This window comes from Hyposmocoma kahamanoa, unplaced genomic scaffold, assembly GCF_003589595.1.
Source record: "Hyposmocoma kahamanoa isolate Upper Pololo Valley unplaced genomic scaffold, ASM358959v1 160, whole genome shotgun sequence".
NCBI lineage: Eukaryota > Metazoa > Arthropoda > Insecta > Lepidoptera > Cosmopterigidae > Hyposmocoma > Hyposmocoma kahamanoa.
Window position 1 is genome coordinate 6,372,108 of NW_020653575.1, and position 15,415 is coordinate 6,387,522.

Consider the following 15,415-nt stretch of genomic DNA (forward strand, 5'->3'; position numbering starts at 1 on the left):
TCCACTTGAGCGCTTATCTTTTAAAACGACGACATTGTATTAATTGTTAATCATTATTTTCACTTTAAAATGAAAAGCAGAATACAAAAAATATTTCGTTCAATAAGTTACTTTAACAACTTTCGAAGGTCCAATTTGCAATGGCTGTTCATCTAAATTGCCAAGTTCTGATTGATTATTATACAATGCTTCGGTATTACACAGGGGTTCGAATCATAGACCTTTCAAATGGGAAGCGGGGGAACGGTTTCCCATTGACTTATCACCATCTCTATAACTTAGCCATATACAGGGTTATTTGGAAAATATTAACAACATTGTACGACTATATTACTAACATCACAAACATCAACTTACTTTCGTATAAAAAAATAAATATGTATGTCTAACCGGTGACAACTCTGTGCGATAACCCATCACTAAAATTATTACTTGAATGACAGCACTCGGTAATGCAGCAATGCAAAATAATATATCAAAATAATAACAACTTACTACCAAGTCATCACCATATCAGCTGGAAGACGTCCACCGCTGAACATAGACCTCCGCCAATAATTTCCAAACTAGCCAATCGGACGCGACGTGGATCTGTTATCCGCCGCCCTTACCAGGTCCTCCGTCCATCTAGTAGAGGGCCGTCCCACTGAACGCCTTCCGGTTCCTGGCTGCCATTGGAGAACGTTTCCGCCGCAACGAGCTATGTGCCCTGCCCACTGCCACTTCAACTTGCTAATCCTTTGAATCTTACTACCAAATACCGGTTTAAAAAGTGTCAAACAGTACAACAAAAAAATTTATTTTTGGTAATTTTACAAGTTGCCTGTATAATGTAACCGAATCTAAGGGTCGTATTCTAAAACTCTACTCAATGCTCAAGTCAGGGTTTTAGTATGATTTAAAGCACTCGAAATCATACTCAAGTCCCTACAGTATGAAAGTTTCTTTACCTTTAGTGCTACCAAAAGACTGATAGAAATGTCGCTATATTTCATTGAATATCCTGTTCTGTTCTGTCCTGTCATGTTTTTATTACCATGATTTATTCAGATATTTTTCGTGAAACTACTCTTTTTGTATTCTTTTTTTACGATATCAAGTGACGGTACAAACAAGTCGTGCGCCTGGTGGTAAGCGACACGCCTGTCTGAATAACAATTGCAGTGCACTTAGGGTCGTATTCTAGAACTATACTCAATGCTCAAGTCAGGATTGCAATGGAAACACAAGCACTGGAAATACGACCCTAATGGCAGGGACTTGACATACTCAAGTCCTGACTTGAGCATTGAGTAGAGTTCTGGAATACGACTCTTAGTTGTAGACATTCAGTTGTATTTGCGCATTAAATACAGGCTTTTAAATAACTCAAATCACATTATTTACTTATATAAAATCAACTCCTGTAGAGCCCCGTAGCCTGCGGATCGTCGCGAGACGTCGGATCTGTGTGTGTTTTACCATCTTTATAATGGTGACTGCTCTGAGGAACTTTTCGAACTGGTGCAATCGTCTCGTTTCCATCATCGTACCTCCCGCCAAAGGAGTAGAATCCATCCCCACATCTTAGATGTCTGGCATTTTAAGACCACGCGGGTATCTCGTTCGTTCCTTCCTCGAACCTGTAAGATGTGGAATGATCTTCCTTCTGAAGTATTACCACCTCCCATCAAGTGACTCGTCTGCTCGTTTGCCTCTTTCTTTACATTAAAAAAACCCCTTTTTCAATGATGGCAACGAGCTTCTTTCTATCATTTGGCACAATATTCACAAGTTCATAATTATTTGAATGTAAATCTTTCTCATCCGCGTAAATAACCAACGAAACCACATATCTTGTCATAGAAACGCAAATGCACTCGATCTTCGAATATGTCCACGTATATTTCCACCATGAGTAGCACAAGATACGCTGAGAACACAGTCACGCCTGTCCAGGCTCTGGTCTTTGGGTTGCTGTAGCTGAATCTTGGGCTTCTTTCCATTACTATGATTCTAAGTCGTTGATTTTGTTACTAAACCTAATTGGCACTAATTCAAGAGTCATTTTTAGATTGTGTCGTTTTTCAGAGCCAACAAACATAGACTACATTTCTGTTACAAAAAATTGTCAATATGTCAAACTATGTAATGGAGCATATACGGAACTTATCAGGATGCGGTTATTCGCACATGTTGGTTTTGGTACATTGAATCCTTTTTTTAATGTTGGGTGGTTTTCTTCTGTATCTTTTGAGCAAAGGAGCGACAAAATCTTCAATTTTGCAACTAAACTGACGAACACATCGGTACACTTATTGTATATTATTCTAGAAAAAGATGTAGACAGCACCACGCGAAACCCATTTTGGACCATTTATAAACTTTGTGTTAGTCTAAATAAAAAAATTATATTTCAACAATTTCTTAGAAGCAATCTCGGCGAATAAAACTAGGAAATGTAAAACGGGTAATAAGTCACATTTTCATATTTGGTAGAGTTAACTTTTTACCGTTTAGGTTCAAAGTGACCTAGAGACGTCTGGTTCTGTAATTAGACTGCGACAGAAGTGGAAATGAAACAAGTGAAATAGATTTGCATCTTATTTATTGATTTGTCCTCCCAAAATTTTTTTCATGATCGGACCTTACAAGGGTTACCTTTTCTTTTACTACTTACAAGTAAATTATACAATTTATAAGAAATCACAATGTCAGAGTGCCGGGGGCCGGGCGCCGGCTGCCGCGCGCCTCCACTCGCTCAAAGTAAAATTTAATCAGTCGTTTTTACACATAACTCGAAAACATTTACAAAACTTAATGCGCACGCGTTTCAGCCGCAGCCTTCTACCGGTTGGCATCTGTCGGTGCGAGCCCTCTGCGGCCGGGCGCGGCCGAACCGAGTGCGTCAGGGAAATGGAACACATCACACAGTGAAATGCTTTTTTCGCGCGGGCGCGGGCTGCGACCCCCGCCACCCCGCCACCCCGCCCCCGGCGGCGCGCGGCAAGGCCCTCCTAACTAAAAATGAAATCTCTATAGTAAGTCTTAACTAAACGTCTGTATAATTATTAATTACAAATGCACAGTATCTATACATAATAACCATACACTTTTACAATATGTATATAATTTACCTTTTACTTTAATTAATCCGTTAACCGTGTGTACATTATGTATATTTTTTTTTATATTAATAAGGGTATTTGAACAGTTCAACTTGCTTTCCGGAAAATGTCGAGTATCGTAAAACTGTTTGTTTTTGTTTCGGGTTTCGCTGGCGCGCGGCGGCCGCATCGGCTGTACATTAACGAATGACAATGACATATTTACATGAGACGTAAATGATAAGAATTCAACTACGCGTAAACTAACTAACGTGAATGATTGTTGCAACAGCGAAATCCGAAGCGAAGCTTTACAAAGTATAATCTTACAAAAAAGTTTTTAAACGTAAATTTATATAACAAAATATCGCTTCGTCACTTCGTAAAAAGACCCAAGACTGTAATCTGATTTTGCCATTCCGGTTGCATTAGACTTGGACCTTTTTACGCAGCGCCGTGATGCAGCGTCCAGCTTAGCGGAGCCAAGGCGAGAAATATACACGCGGCATGCGCCTGGGTAAGTGTCGTTGATCTCACGAGTCTATACACAATATACAAGTAAGTATCTAAGTGTATCTACGAATTGGACGAATAGGATAATTATTCTACGTGTAGTGTCGGAGTGGCGATGGAAGACTGGTTCAATTTTTTCTTTAGAATATTCAGCGACCGAGAAGATACGATTATCTGCCGCTTATTAAAAATACGAAGAAAGTTTTAGCGTTAGCGACAGCGTTTAATCGCTTTTCAACACTAGAAAGAAAATATTATAGATATGAAAGAATATTTCTTTTCTTTCTCTCAATCTACGCTGAGGCATTAAATACCTATTCGCTTCTATAATATTTACTTTTTAGTCTCGAACGTAGGGTGTTTTTTTAATAACATTTTGACGTCGATAATCAAGTGCATTTTTTTTAAATACAAATCTAAACTTGGAGCCGTATTTTGGCTCTCGGCTCTTAAAGTCAAAGAGACAAAATGGATTTAGAAAAGTCAATTTTGTTTACGCTTATGCTCACGACGTTATGAAACAATTTGTTAACCATTCTCCCTAATTCGATAGAAGCATTTTTTTAAATATATATATGTATATATATAAAAGAATGAATTTGATAATTTCAGTCATGTACATTCACAGCATAGAATACAATAAGTTTGACACAAATTCTTGAACAATATCGACATGCAACATTTAAATTTACACAGAATACATAAACCTTTGTCAGTATTTTTAACAACATACCTTGTACTACAATAACGTAGGCCGAATGCTTTTTAGTTTATTTCAAACTTGATGATACAGTTGGCGATTAAAGATGTTTATGAATAAAAACATAAAATTCTGTAGGTGAGAGCTAAAGAAATCTTAAGTGCGAAATAGTATGTTATAATTATTAATATAAAGATCGAATGCTTAGAAAAAAATTCCTTTGATCCGGTCGGATTTGAACCGACGTTAAAAACCAAAAACCGACAACAAGTACATAGAAGAATTCGTGAGGTCCACTGATTCGTTCCGTGGCTTAGTTGGCACGGTTTGCTAGGAGACGTCGGTTTGAATCTGGCCGGATCGAAGGAATGTTTTCTAAGTGTCCGATCTTTGTATTAAGTGGAGTAATTTTACAAAAAAAAAGCAAATTTAATAATCATTATTCATTCAACTACCTTCGTTGCCGAACGATTACCTCGTCGGACTGCCACGCAGGGGGCCCAGGTTCGATTCCCGGGCCGAGAGAAATATTTGTATGGCCTACATTTATTTCTCTCGTGAGTTTGGATGTAATTTGTGGTTGTCTACGTGTGTCCATGGCACCCACGACACAGGGTTTCCCTAGTCTATGTTGAGTGTGATGCGTTATTATTATTATGGTGAAACATGCTGACAGTAAATAAAAACTTCATTGTCAGTTATTAATTTTTACCACACAGCGTTTTAAAGAGACCGAGGCTTTTAACTACATTAATCTTACAGCGTTGAAAGCTGAAAAACGTAATAGAAAGATCTATAACAGACACAAAGAAGAATTTCGTCGATGTACTAATTCGACTTGTAGCTCAGTTGGCAGAGCGACGGCACAGGTTCAATTTCTGTCGGAAATTTATAACAAACTAGAGAAATTATTTCACAAAAAATATATTAATATTATACAGTTCAACATCGTGAAATTCAATTAAAAAAATCAATAATCAATCTTAAAGTCAAATAAAGTATGTTTAAAAAAAGTATGTTTAAAAAAAATATGTAAAAACATCTAAATTCCAAAACATAGACGCAAGGTTCTTTATCTCTCACTTAAAGAAATTTAGCTATCACGCATAACATCAAAGGTAGAAAAAAGACGAACAGCTTTTATGTTAACAAACGTAACGTAACGTTTTCACCAAGTGCATACCTTAAATCCATTTGACAATTCCTTATCGTAGTTTGTTTTTCAAACGTATTTAGATATTAATGTAAACTAAAATAGGCAATTCGAGTTCTACTTACGGTAAAAATTTTAATTATGCAATTATTTGTTGCTAACAAAATAAAAGTGTCAAATGGGTTTATATCTCAGCTATAGAAGCACTAATAAACTCGCTTGTATTCTGTGCTAGCTAAGGAAATGATTCCCAGTGATGTATACAAAAATGATGGATGAAGGCAGCGCTTCGTATTGTATTGTAGCTATACTGTGTTTGTTACGCAGATTCCTCCATAGAATTCGTCTCACGGACACTTAAAGCTTCCCACAACACGTATTATTTCCCTGCTTTATACATAAGTTTAATATACAAGGTGGGGTGTCAATTCTAACAATTTTGATCTAAACTAACGTAACAGATTTAAAAATTGCATTTTCTTCTGTATTATCAATAAATATTTAACTTCAATTAGAAAGAGATTTAAACGGTTTTAGATCTGTGAATTTAGTTTAGATGCGAATCGACGCCCGTAACGCCCTAAGATCGAAGTGGCATCACGTTAGTGAGATCACTTTCTCGTCTTTCATTTTAAAGACGCTGTACGCCGGTGTCAGCCGTTCCTTCGTTCCGGTCTTTCGATCATTACCGATTATCGATTAAGAGTTACAGATACTTGAAGGTTAAATTTGTCACTTTTTAATAATTATTTATTTATAAAACGATTTACTGTTCTGTTCACTCTTCCGACGCGTCTACTATAGTGTCCGCATAGTATCGCCGAGTGGCGAGCGAAAGCTTCCGTAGCGAACGGCCTTTCGGCGTCAAGTCCGTTTCGGTCACGACAGTCACTGCGTCCAAGGGTTCATCCACGAGCGAACTGCACGAAGCACCGCACCGGCTCGGCCGGCGGGTGCTACCTGGCGGTGTGGCGGATGACGGAGTGCCTGTGCTATCCGGTGGGCGCGGCGGCCAGCGCGGCGGGGCGGGGTCAGTCCTCGTCGGACAGCGGCTCGTACTGCGCCGACATCAGCGGCGCCGGCTCGGGCGGCGGCGGCGGCGCGGGCGCCAGCGGCGGGGGCGCCGACGCGGGCGGGGCGGCGCCTGCGCAGAGGGGCGTTACATGTGGCATTTGTGAAAACGCTATGTGTATGTACATGTACCTTAAAGTGTACCCGTATAATAATTATTGTTATTATTCTCTTGGGAACACCCTAAAGGGTGATATTAGATATTGCTTGTACTATTATTAGTATTACTTACTTCATGAAAATCTATTTCACTGTATACAAATTCTTCAATTTGTAATAATTTTAGTACATTATAGCAACTAATTAAGGTTTATTTCTGCATACTAAAGAATATTGGAAAGGCTCCCGATACAGGTAGATGATACCTACTAGGAAGATCCAATTGTAAACACTAATTTAAGTTTTGAGTAAAAGAAATAAAAAACTATTTTCGTTACTTAAACTCTTAAATAATTTACGTATTTAAGTCAAATTCTTGCTTGACGTGTTTCGAAAGAGTCCGAGATCCTCGATCATGAGACTCCGCGGCGGTGAGTCGACGAGAACCTCGTTTGCCTCATTCTTATTAAAGTCACGTTGTCGGTGCTTTGCAGAAATGTTTAAAATCCAATTTTAAGACTAATTTCATTAAAACCCATTTAAAACCATAATATTTTAAAACAATCGTTAAAATCTAAAACATGCTAACCTGAATTTTTTTTTTAAATGTCGTTTACGTCCTTCCTTCAAAACACCGACAATGTGGATTACACACTGCACTAACTACGTCACTTTAAAGTCTCATCTCATTGAGTACACAATTACAAATAGAGACGAAAGAAGGGCCATCCACCCCTGACTACTAACTCATCAGGCAAATGGGCTTTATATCACTTTCAAATATCAACTCTCGTTTGCACTGTATTCACAAATTAGAAAGCTGAAATAGTACAGCGCCAACAACTGACCTGTGTGTACGTCTCCGTATATTCCAAAGATATTTAGTATTTATTGTAATAAAGATAACAACTCTTAATTAAATATTAAATATACGTATTTTTTAAATTTTCGTCTATTGTAGCAAAGCTCAAGTTAAACTGGTCGATTTGAAACAATTGCCGACCCGCAACAATTGTTTCGAATTCGGGCTAGCCAATCGGAGCGCAGTTGTCACCGTAATGATTTGGCAGAATAGTTTTCAAACAAATTAAATGACATTTCGTCTCTATTTCTGGTTATATACTCGATGCCTGATCTACACTAATCACTGACGTAGCACCTAACATTTTCCTGGCGGGGGGTACCGACCAATGTTATTTAGTTATCTGGTAGTTTAATTATATGTCTGAGTTTGTAACAGTAGTTTTATATGACACATACCTTCACCTTGCGGTGTGGCGACGTTCAGAGCCGAATACGGGTAGGCGTAGGCGGCAGTGGGGAAAGCCAGCGGCTTGGCGCGTTCCACCCGGTCTCGCTCTCGGTCCCGGTCTCGTTCAGCGCGCTCGTCCGTGTCCGATCTCATCACCTCCACGATGCGGTGCGTTACGTAGTCGAACGCGGTCAGGACCCCGCCGGATCCGGAAACACCTGACACGCCGCTATATCTTCTGTTGCTGTTGTTTCTGGAATTATATTTGATTACGTTAATCGATCGTTATCTGAAATCGAATGACTTGTTTAAAATGCTAGTAAAAATAAAGTTTTTCCTTTCTATTATATTTATTATACAAAACTATATGTTCTGTTTATATATGCAAAGTCAGCTTTTATACCCAAACTCTTTGTTGGGATTAAATACTATATAATATAGAAATATAATACCGTGAGCTTTATTATTATATATATTTCTTCTTTTTTTTTCAATGTATTTCGTAATACGTGTAGCTCGAAAAGTAGTTATCAATTTGCGTGTCCACAATGCACGACCAAAGTTTTGCGCAAAGAACTGTCATTTTACTCCATTTTCGATAAAAGACTGGCTATAGAGAAGTATTATTAATTTATATTCTTAGTATTAATATTCGAGTGTAGTAACCTGAAATATTATTTAATATTTCACGATAATTGACTCAAATAATTAAGTAATAAAATATAATATAACATAATATAATTTATTTCATATTACCAATGTCAAATGTTAGGGTAAGTTCTGATAAGTCGTTAACTAATTTTACCTGTTTTTAAAAGAGAATTTTGTGCTCTTTTTGCTTATCATGAATGATATTTGACCATTTCGACCCCTCCTACGTAAAGTGTCGTATGTCGAAATTGCCAACTTTACATGGGACCGTTTTAAAGTTCTGAATTCATTGAAATGAGCATAACACGTGACTTTAGCATTTCTCATTTTATTTGGCAAAACTCGTTACTCGTTACAAACGCTCCCCTGTAAACTTGTCAATTTCGACATACGATACTTTATGTAGGAGGGGTCGATTTGTCACTTAGCCGCGTTTGAATTAGTGGACGGCAGAATATTACTTTGTACTTTAAATTAAAAAAGCCGTCTCAACTTACCTGTTGGCAGGGTGGTTGTCCGGCGGGGAGACGGGCTCGAGGTAGGGCGCGTGTTTGGGCGCGTCGCGGCGCTTCCACTCGTCGCCCACGCCCACGCCGCCCACGCTGTACGCCTCCGTCACCGGCACCGCGAATCGACTGCTGTGTATAGGCACCAAATATTTTACATAAAGTGGGATGCGTTTCAGAAGAGATGTTACTATTTAGTTCCACCGTTCGTTCCTCTTTCAATCGACTAGAACAGAGGTTCTCAAACTTTTTTCTCTCGTAAACCACATGCCGATTTTTTCACGCAAATGCGTAGCCTAGCCGTGTGCCTTTCTAATATGGATTTATTCTCTAATTTATCACCTCCAAACGTGTTTTTGATAGCTGAGAAAGTTTATTAAAAAATATATGTTAAATTTTATACATTTATCTAGCCGATTCTAGCCGAATAAACTTGTTTGTCATGAAAATTCATAGGTAATTTATACCTATATCTATTATAAGAAAGTATTATGTATATAAATCTGTGTAATGTCACGATCTGCATAAATGGGCTCGACTCTCGTGGACCCACTTAAATGTCTTACGTATTTCCTTTTTTTTTTTGCTGACATAGACCCCTTGTAGTTTGGAGTGAACCCCTGGGGGTCCATATAGACCACTATGGGACTAGAAAGTTACACTCCATCGTTATGTCGTTGTTATACCACCAACTTGTACCAAGCGATATAATAAAAAGAATTTACTTAATACACTGCTACATCTGTATTTGGAGGAAACTCGATTTGGGATCTGTTTAATTATTTATTTTCTGTGCTAGAAAAAACGTAAAACATTATGTACGTACTTATGATGAACCAAGGAGGTAGTGGGACTGCAGAAGTCCCTCGTGATGATATTAGATGCGAGATCTCCGAGCTTAATGCTGGTGGTATGCGCGGCGTCTTCCCTCTCCCTCTCTCGTTCGCGTTCCCGTTCCCTCTCGCGGTCGGAGTGCGCGGGCACTCGCTCGTTCCGTTCGAGGGGGGCGGGCTGGTTGTTCGTGTTGCTATCTTCGCGGATCAGTGCCTGTTGTAGACAAGTATTGGTGATTTCATTATAAACTGATAAGCATTGGCAACTCAAGAGGAACTAACGGAATTCATGCTGGTCTGCCACGCAGAGGTCTCAGGTTGCTGGTTCGATTCTCAGCCTGGGAGAAATATTTGTATGGCATACATTTATTTCGCTCGTGAATTTGTGGTGTCTATGTGTACGACCATGGCACGTCGCACAGGGTTCCTCTATTATAGTGCGGGGCTATAAGTGTGTGCGTTGCTATTATTACTTCTCAGTTGAGAGATTGAGATACACTTTTAAACTTTCCGGTTGAATTATATTAAGGCAGCTTTTAGAGCAGAGCGGAAATATTCTGTATTTATTGTAATGTCTCAACAATGGCGTGCTGTTCCATTCGGTGGTGTGGGAAAAAACAGCAAAACATCTAATTACAAAACAAATGGAATCAAATTTCATCGGTAATTAAATATTAAATATATAATTTTGCAAATTTCGTCCATTATAGCAAAGCTCAAGTTAACTGGTCGATTTGAAGTCAAACAATTGACGACACCCGTAATGAAACGACATTTCGTCTCTATTTCTGGTTATATACTCGATGTAGTGTATACATAGGTATTAGAGTGAAGAGGTGAGACAAGGTGGCGCAGCGTACCGGGAACCGCTGCTCGCTGCTCTGGCTGATCTGGTGCGTGATGATGGCGTCGATGAGGCTGGCGGCGGTGAGCGTGCCCTCGGAGCGCTGCCGCGCCTCGCCGCCGGCCACCGCCGCCGCCACGGCCGCCGCCACCGAGCTCGTCGACACGGGCGGACGGCTGCAACCCCAACCGGTCAAAAGGTTAGAGCCTACTTCCCCAAAGTGCTCCCTACCCCAGTGGGCGCTGAATAGGTTGAAACATCACAAAAATTTACAATCAAGCCCGAGGAACCGTTTGTTACTACGCTGCATAGAACGCATTTTTTAATTTATATATGTATTACACTTGTAGTGTGTTTTTAACTTGGACAGAGTGAGGAAGGTCTATACCATACATAAGCATACAGGGGAAATTCTATGGAACTAATTAGGTTTTTGTTTGTGAAAACAAATCCAACATCCAAAAACTTGAACCAATTTCTACTGTACTGATATTTTTCTTCCAATGCAATAAAACGTTCCTTTCAAGAAACTGGGTCAGTTAGCATTAAAAAAAAAGAATGAAAGAAAATGTTTATTTGTTTCCCACAAATGACACCACCAAACATTCAAATATAAATTAGCGATAATAGTCATTTTTATAGCCAACTCATGCTACCAAGTAAATGACTATGTCAAAATTGTTTTCATAAAAAAACCCAATGGTGCCTAAGAGTTTCTCTGTAATAACGATTTGTTTTTATGATACTAACGAGACGAACAAGCCGTGCGCGCCTGATGGTAAGCGACACGTCTGTCTATAACAGTTGCAGTGCCACTCAGAGCTTTAAATCTCAAAAATCTCAGAAGCACCGCCACTCACCTCATCACCGTGAAGCATCATGTGCCTGTAATTTCACCAGCACCCTTACCCTTCAAAACCGGAACGCAGTAATGTTCACATTGAAATAGGTAAGGTGGCAGCGCTTCCTTGGACGAATTCTTTCACAAGGAGCTCTACTGCTACTGAATCCCCCCATCGAATTTCCCCATACCAGTTAGAAAAACACACTACATTAAGCGACACGACATTAACTGAAGGCGAGTAAGTGTTGTTTCCCGGCAAGAAAGCCAGCGACTCACGCGTCCTTGCGGTCGGCGTGCGGCGTGTGCGCGCGGTGCTTGGGCTGCGTGTAGGCGGGCGCGGGCGCGGGCAGCAGCCGCGGCTCGGCGGCTGACGCGGGCAGCGGGTGCGGCAGGTGGTGCCGCTCGTGCAGCAGGTGCGGGTGGTGGTGCGCCGAGTGCTGCTGCTCCAGCGCGATGTGCCGCTCCTGCAGCGCCGCCATGGCGCGCTCCCTGCACACGCACGCGGTTCTAGCTCTGCACTTACCGTGGCACGAGTGCTTTTTACGACACCGGCCTATCTCAATACCACAAATCCTGATGAGGATTTTAAACGCGACATGACGTAACGTGAAACGTGTCAAGTCCTCAATAAAATTTGTTGCACTGTGTATTAAAAAAAACTACTTTGGCCCGAATAACTATATTTGAAAAGCAGCCATATCAAAAATGTTTTCAAAATAACCAACAGTTCAAGCCTCGTTTTTTGTTTAAAAATATACCACACGTTTGCTCTTGCTGAGTGTTGAGCGTACGTTACGCGTGCTCAGATTAACGACGAAAACAAATGAATCACTAAGGACACTTGGACGGGACGCCTGTCCATAACAGTTGCATACAATCGCAAAGATCTGAGGGGCACTGCCACTGTGCCCGTCACCCTGAGACATAAATTGAAAAGTCCCATGTGCCTGTAATTTCACCAACACCTTTACCCTTCCAAACCGGAACGCAGCCATGCTTACATTAGTGCTCGGCGGCAGAAATAGGTAAGGAGGCAGTACTTACCTAGACGATCTCTTTCACAAGCATAGCTCCACTGCTACAAAAAACTATTAAACTGCAATTTATGGCCAAGTCTGCAGCGAGTAAACAATCATTCTATAGTATAGCTAGTGACAGTGTCCGTGTTTTGATAATTCATGGCTGGAAGCTATTACCTTTCTCGGTTGTGTTGCATGACGATCTGCCTGTCACGCTCAAAATGTGCCTGGTGTGCCTGCTGCGCACGACGGTCGCGGTCCATTTGGTGGTACTGTTGCAGCTGCTGCTGCTGTTGGTGGTACTTCATCGCCATGTCACGCTGCATGCGGTCTTGCAGTCTGCAATTTTCAAATCATTTTAAATGCTCGGCCATGATAGGTGTTTGTAAAGGATTAAGGTACCAATAAATTAAATACGGATAATTTACAAGTAATGTATTATAAATGCAATGCTACGTATTGTTTATTTTAGAATTAATTTTGAATGACATAAATACTGACTTGAAATATAATATTGATGTAATGTCCGTTTTTCAAAAATGTTGAATGATATAGGTAAGTGAAGATAACAAAAACGATTATTGAGCAAATATTTTAATGAAATAATAATTATTTGTATTGTTAAATTAATTAGTAAAATCAGAAAATTGTAATATTTTTAATCTGTTCTGCAAAGACACGTCACCGTGTTCACCGTTCGCTTATAATCCTATTCTCCGTTTAATAACTTTTGAACTAAAAACTTTAAAATTTTTTGATTGAGAACAGTAGTCTGAGATTCTAGCAAGTGACAAGTGCACATTATTATTATTTCCTTTATGGCGGCCACTCGGCTTGTGCCAGTATAATTTTTTTAAGAATAATATAAAAATTACTAATTGCGATTATTCCCACTTTCAAGTGATTACCATGAGGTAAGTAATTGAAAATGTTTGTACCTAACTGATTAGCAACCTGTATATTTGTTGAATTCAGTGTATAATAATAATAATAACGCATACACTCAACATAGCCCCGCACAAGGGAAACCCTGTGTCGCGGGTGCCATGGACACACACATAGACAACCACAAATTACACCCAAACTCACGAGAGAAATAAATGCAGGCCATACAAATATTCCCGGCCCGGGAATCGAACCCGAGGACCTCTGCGTATATATATGCGAGGCAGTATAGGTAATAAATGTCATGCTTTTTTGTTTCACAATTGTAGAAGCTAATAAAATGTTGGCGCATAACATTGACGCACGTCGATGAGGTGTAAGATGTGGAAGGCTGTGGGGGAAAGGGTGCGTATGGCACAGAACGCAAGACAGAGACAAGGGTGAGACTGACCGGATGTCGTGGTGGGCAGCGTGGCCGCTCTGCGCTAGCGCGTCCTGCTTGGCGTCGGGCTGTGCGCCGCGCGGCACGGGCAGCGCCGTGGCCGCCGACGCCACGTCCACCAGCGACTTGAACGCCTCGTGACCTGCGCCAATCGTTCTTTGTGTATCTCTGGTCTTACCCATTCAAACTGCTTCCTTTTTCGAATATAAACACGTCGATTGATACCAAATTGATGGTAGTTATATTTGCGTACTCTGTTTTAAGGCTGAATAGGATTAAGTCCCCCAGTTAAATGTTAACAACAAATCATTACAGGGTGGAAATTTGAGACAGGTCAGCAAGGATAGTTAACTGTCATAACTATAGGAAACGGGTTTTAGAAGGCTGTTTATGAATTTTGAAGATATTTCAGTAGGGTCAAGATTTTAAAGACAAGGTACAGTCAGCAAAATAAAAAGCAATTTTTAGAAAATTTTTCCATGACAACATGGTCAACATAGGTAAGAATACTAGATATCAGAAATCGCAAAAAAACTTTATTCCACAAGTGTCCCGATCCCCTAATTTTGTTTTGAAACATTAAAAAAAAATTTTAAAAAACCCGACCTCAAAAGTTCACTGAACAGCTTTTTTTATTGGGATTTCAGTAAAACTTGGCAAAGAGGTGCCTCTTTGCTAAGTTTTACTGAAATCTGTTAAAGGAAAGTGCGCTAAACCGTATTCATACCTTAGAAGCATTGACTTACAATTATAAGGACGTCGGGTCCGCGCTAAAAAGTGTCCGCACTTGTAAGGCGCTAAAATCGTATACAGAGCGCGACACTCCGCTTTAGTCTTCATTTGTTCTACGGACAGCGCGATACTGCGATGACATAACAATTTAAATTTCGAATAGGTTGACTTGGGACATTTTTTTCGTGGTTTTTGTATTAGACCCGTCGTCCATTTATTTGTAAGTCAATGCTTAGAAGTGAAATATTTTCTTCAAATTTAAATGGGATCAATATTGAGGTACCCTCTTTCCAACAAAAAAAAAAAAGAATCACCAAAATCGCGTAACATACACAACTTTTTTTGAACCCAACTAAAAATAACAATATTTTAAACTCCAGATAACACGTGGTTCCCAAAAAGAAAGTCGCGGACTGACCTGGCGGCGGATGCGAGTGCGGGTGCGTGTAGACGTGCCTCTGGATGACGGACGGCTGGTCCCTGCGGGGCTGCGGCGAGTACTGCGGACTGGGCGCGCGGTCGGCCGCGGCCGCCGCGCCCCCCGCGCCCCCCACGGCCTGCCGCTCGGGCGGGGGCGCGCGCCGGCCCGCGCCGTGCATCTGCTGCGACGTGATGTAGTCCGTCATGATGATCTGCCGGTTCTCCACCGCGTACGGCCGCGAGTACGCGTTCGCGTTCTGCAACAGGTGACGCTGCCTCGTATTTCAATAGATCAGAACAATTTATAAACTACGAAGGCGGGACCGTCGCTCGAGAAAAGGACAGAAAGTTGAACGATTAGGCTC

At 40.6% G+C, this 15,415-nt stretch overlaps 1 protein-coding gene across 1 annotated transcript in view; it reads right to left on the bottom strand.

Moving 5' to 3' along the window:
• Nucleotides 1-5,295: 5,295 nt before the first annotated feature.
• Nucleotides 5,296-15,415, bottom strand: part of LOC113225469 — a 193,273-nt gene continuing 183,153 nt past the window's right edge. The window contains exons 22-30 of the mRNA XM_026457786.1: nucleotides 15,049-15,307; nucleotides 13,908-14,040; nucleotides 12,749-12,910; nucleotides 11,829-12,041; nucleotides 10,725-10,884; nucleotides 9,858-10,078; nucleotides 9,023-9,163; nucleotides 7,883-8,127; nucleotides 5,296-6,596 (exon numbers count right to left, since the gene is read on the bottom strand). Coding sequence (XP_026313571.1) covers nucleotides 6,484-6,596; nucleotides 7,883-8,127; nucleotides 9,023-9,163; nucleotides 9,858-10,078; nucleotides 10,725-10,884; nucleotides 11,829-12,041; nucleotides 12,749-12,910; nucleotides 13,908-14,040; nucleotides 15,049-15,307 — 1,647 coding nt within the window. The 3' untranslated portion in view covers nucleotides 5,296-6,483. The remainder of the gene's footprint in view (nucleotides 6,597-7,882; nucleotides 8,128-9,022; nucleotides 9,164-9,857; nucleotides 10,079-10,724; nucleotides 10,885-11,828; nucleotides 12,042-12,748; nucleotides 12,911-13,907; nucleotides 14,041-15,048; nucleotides 15,308-15,415) is intronic.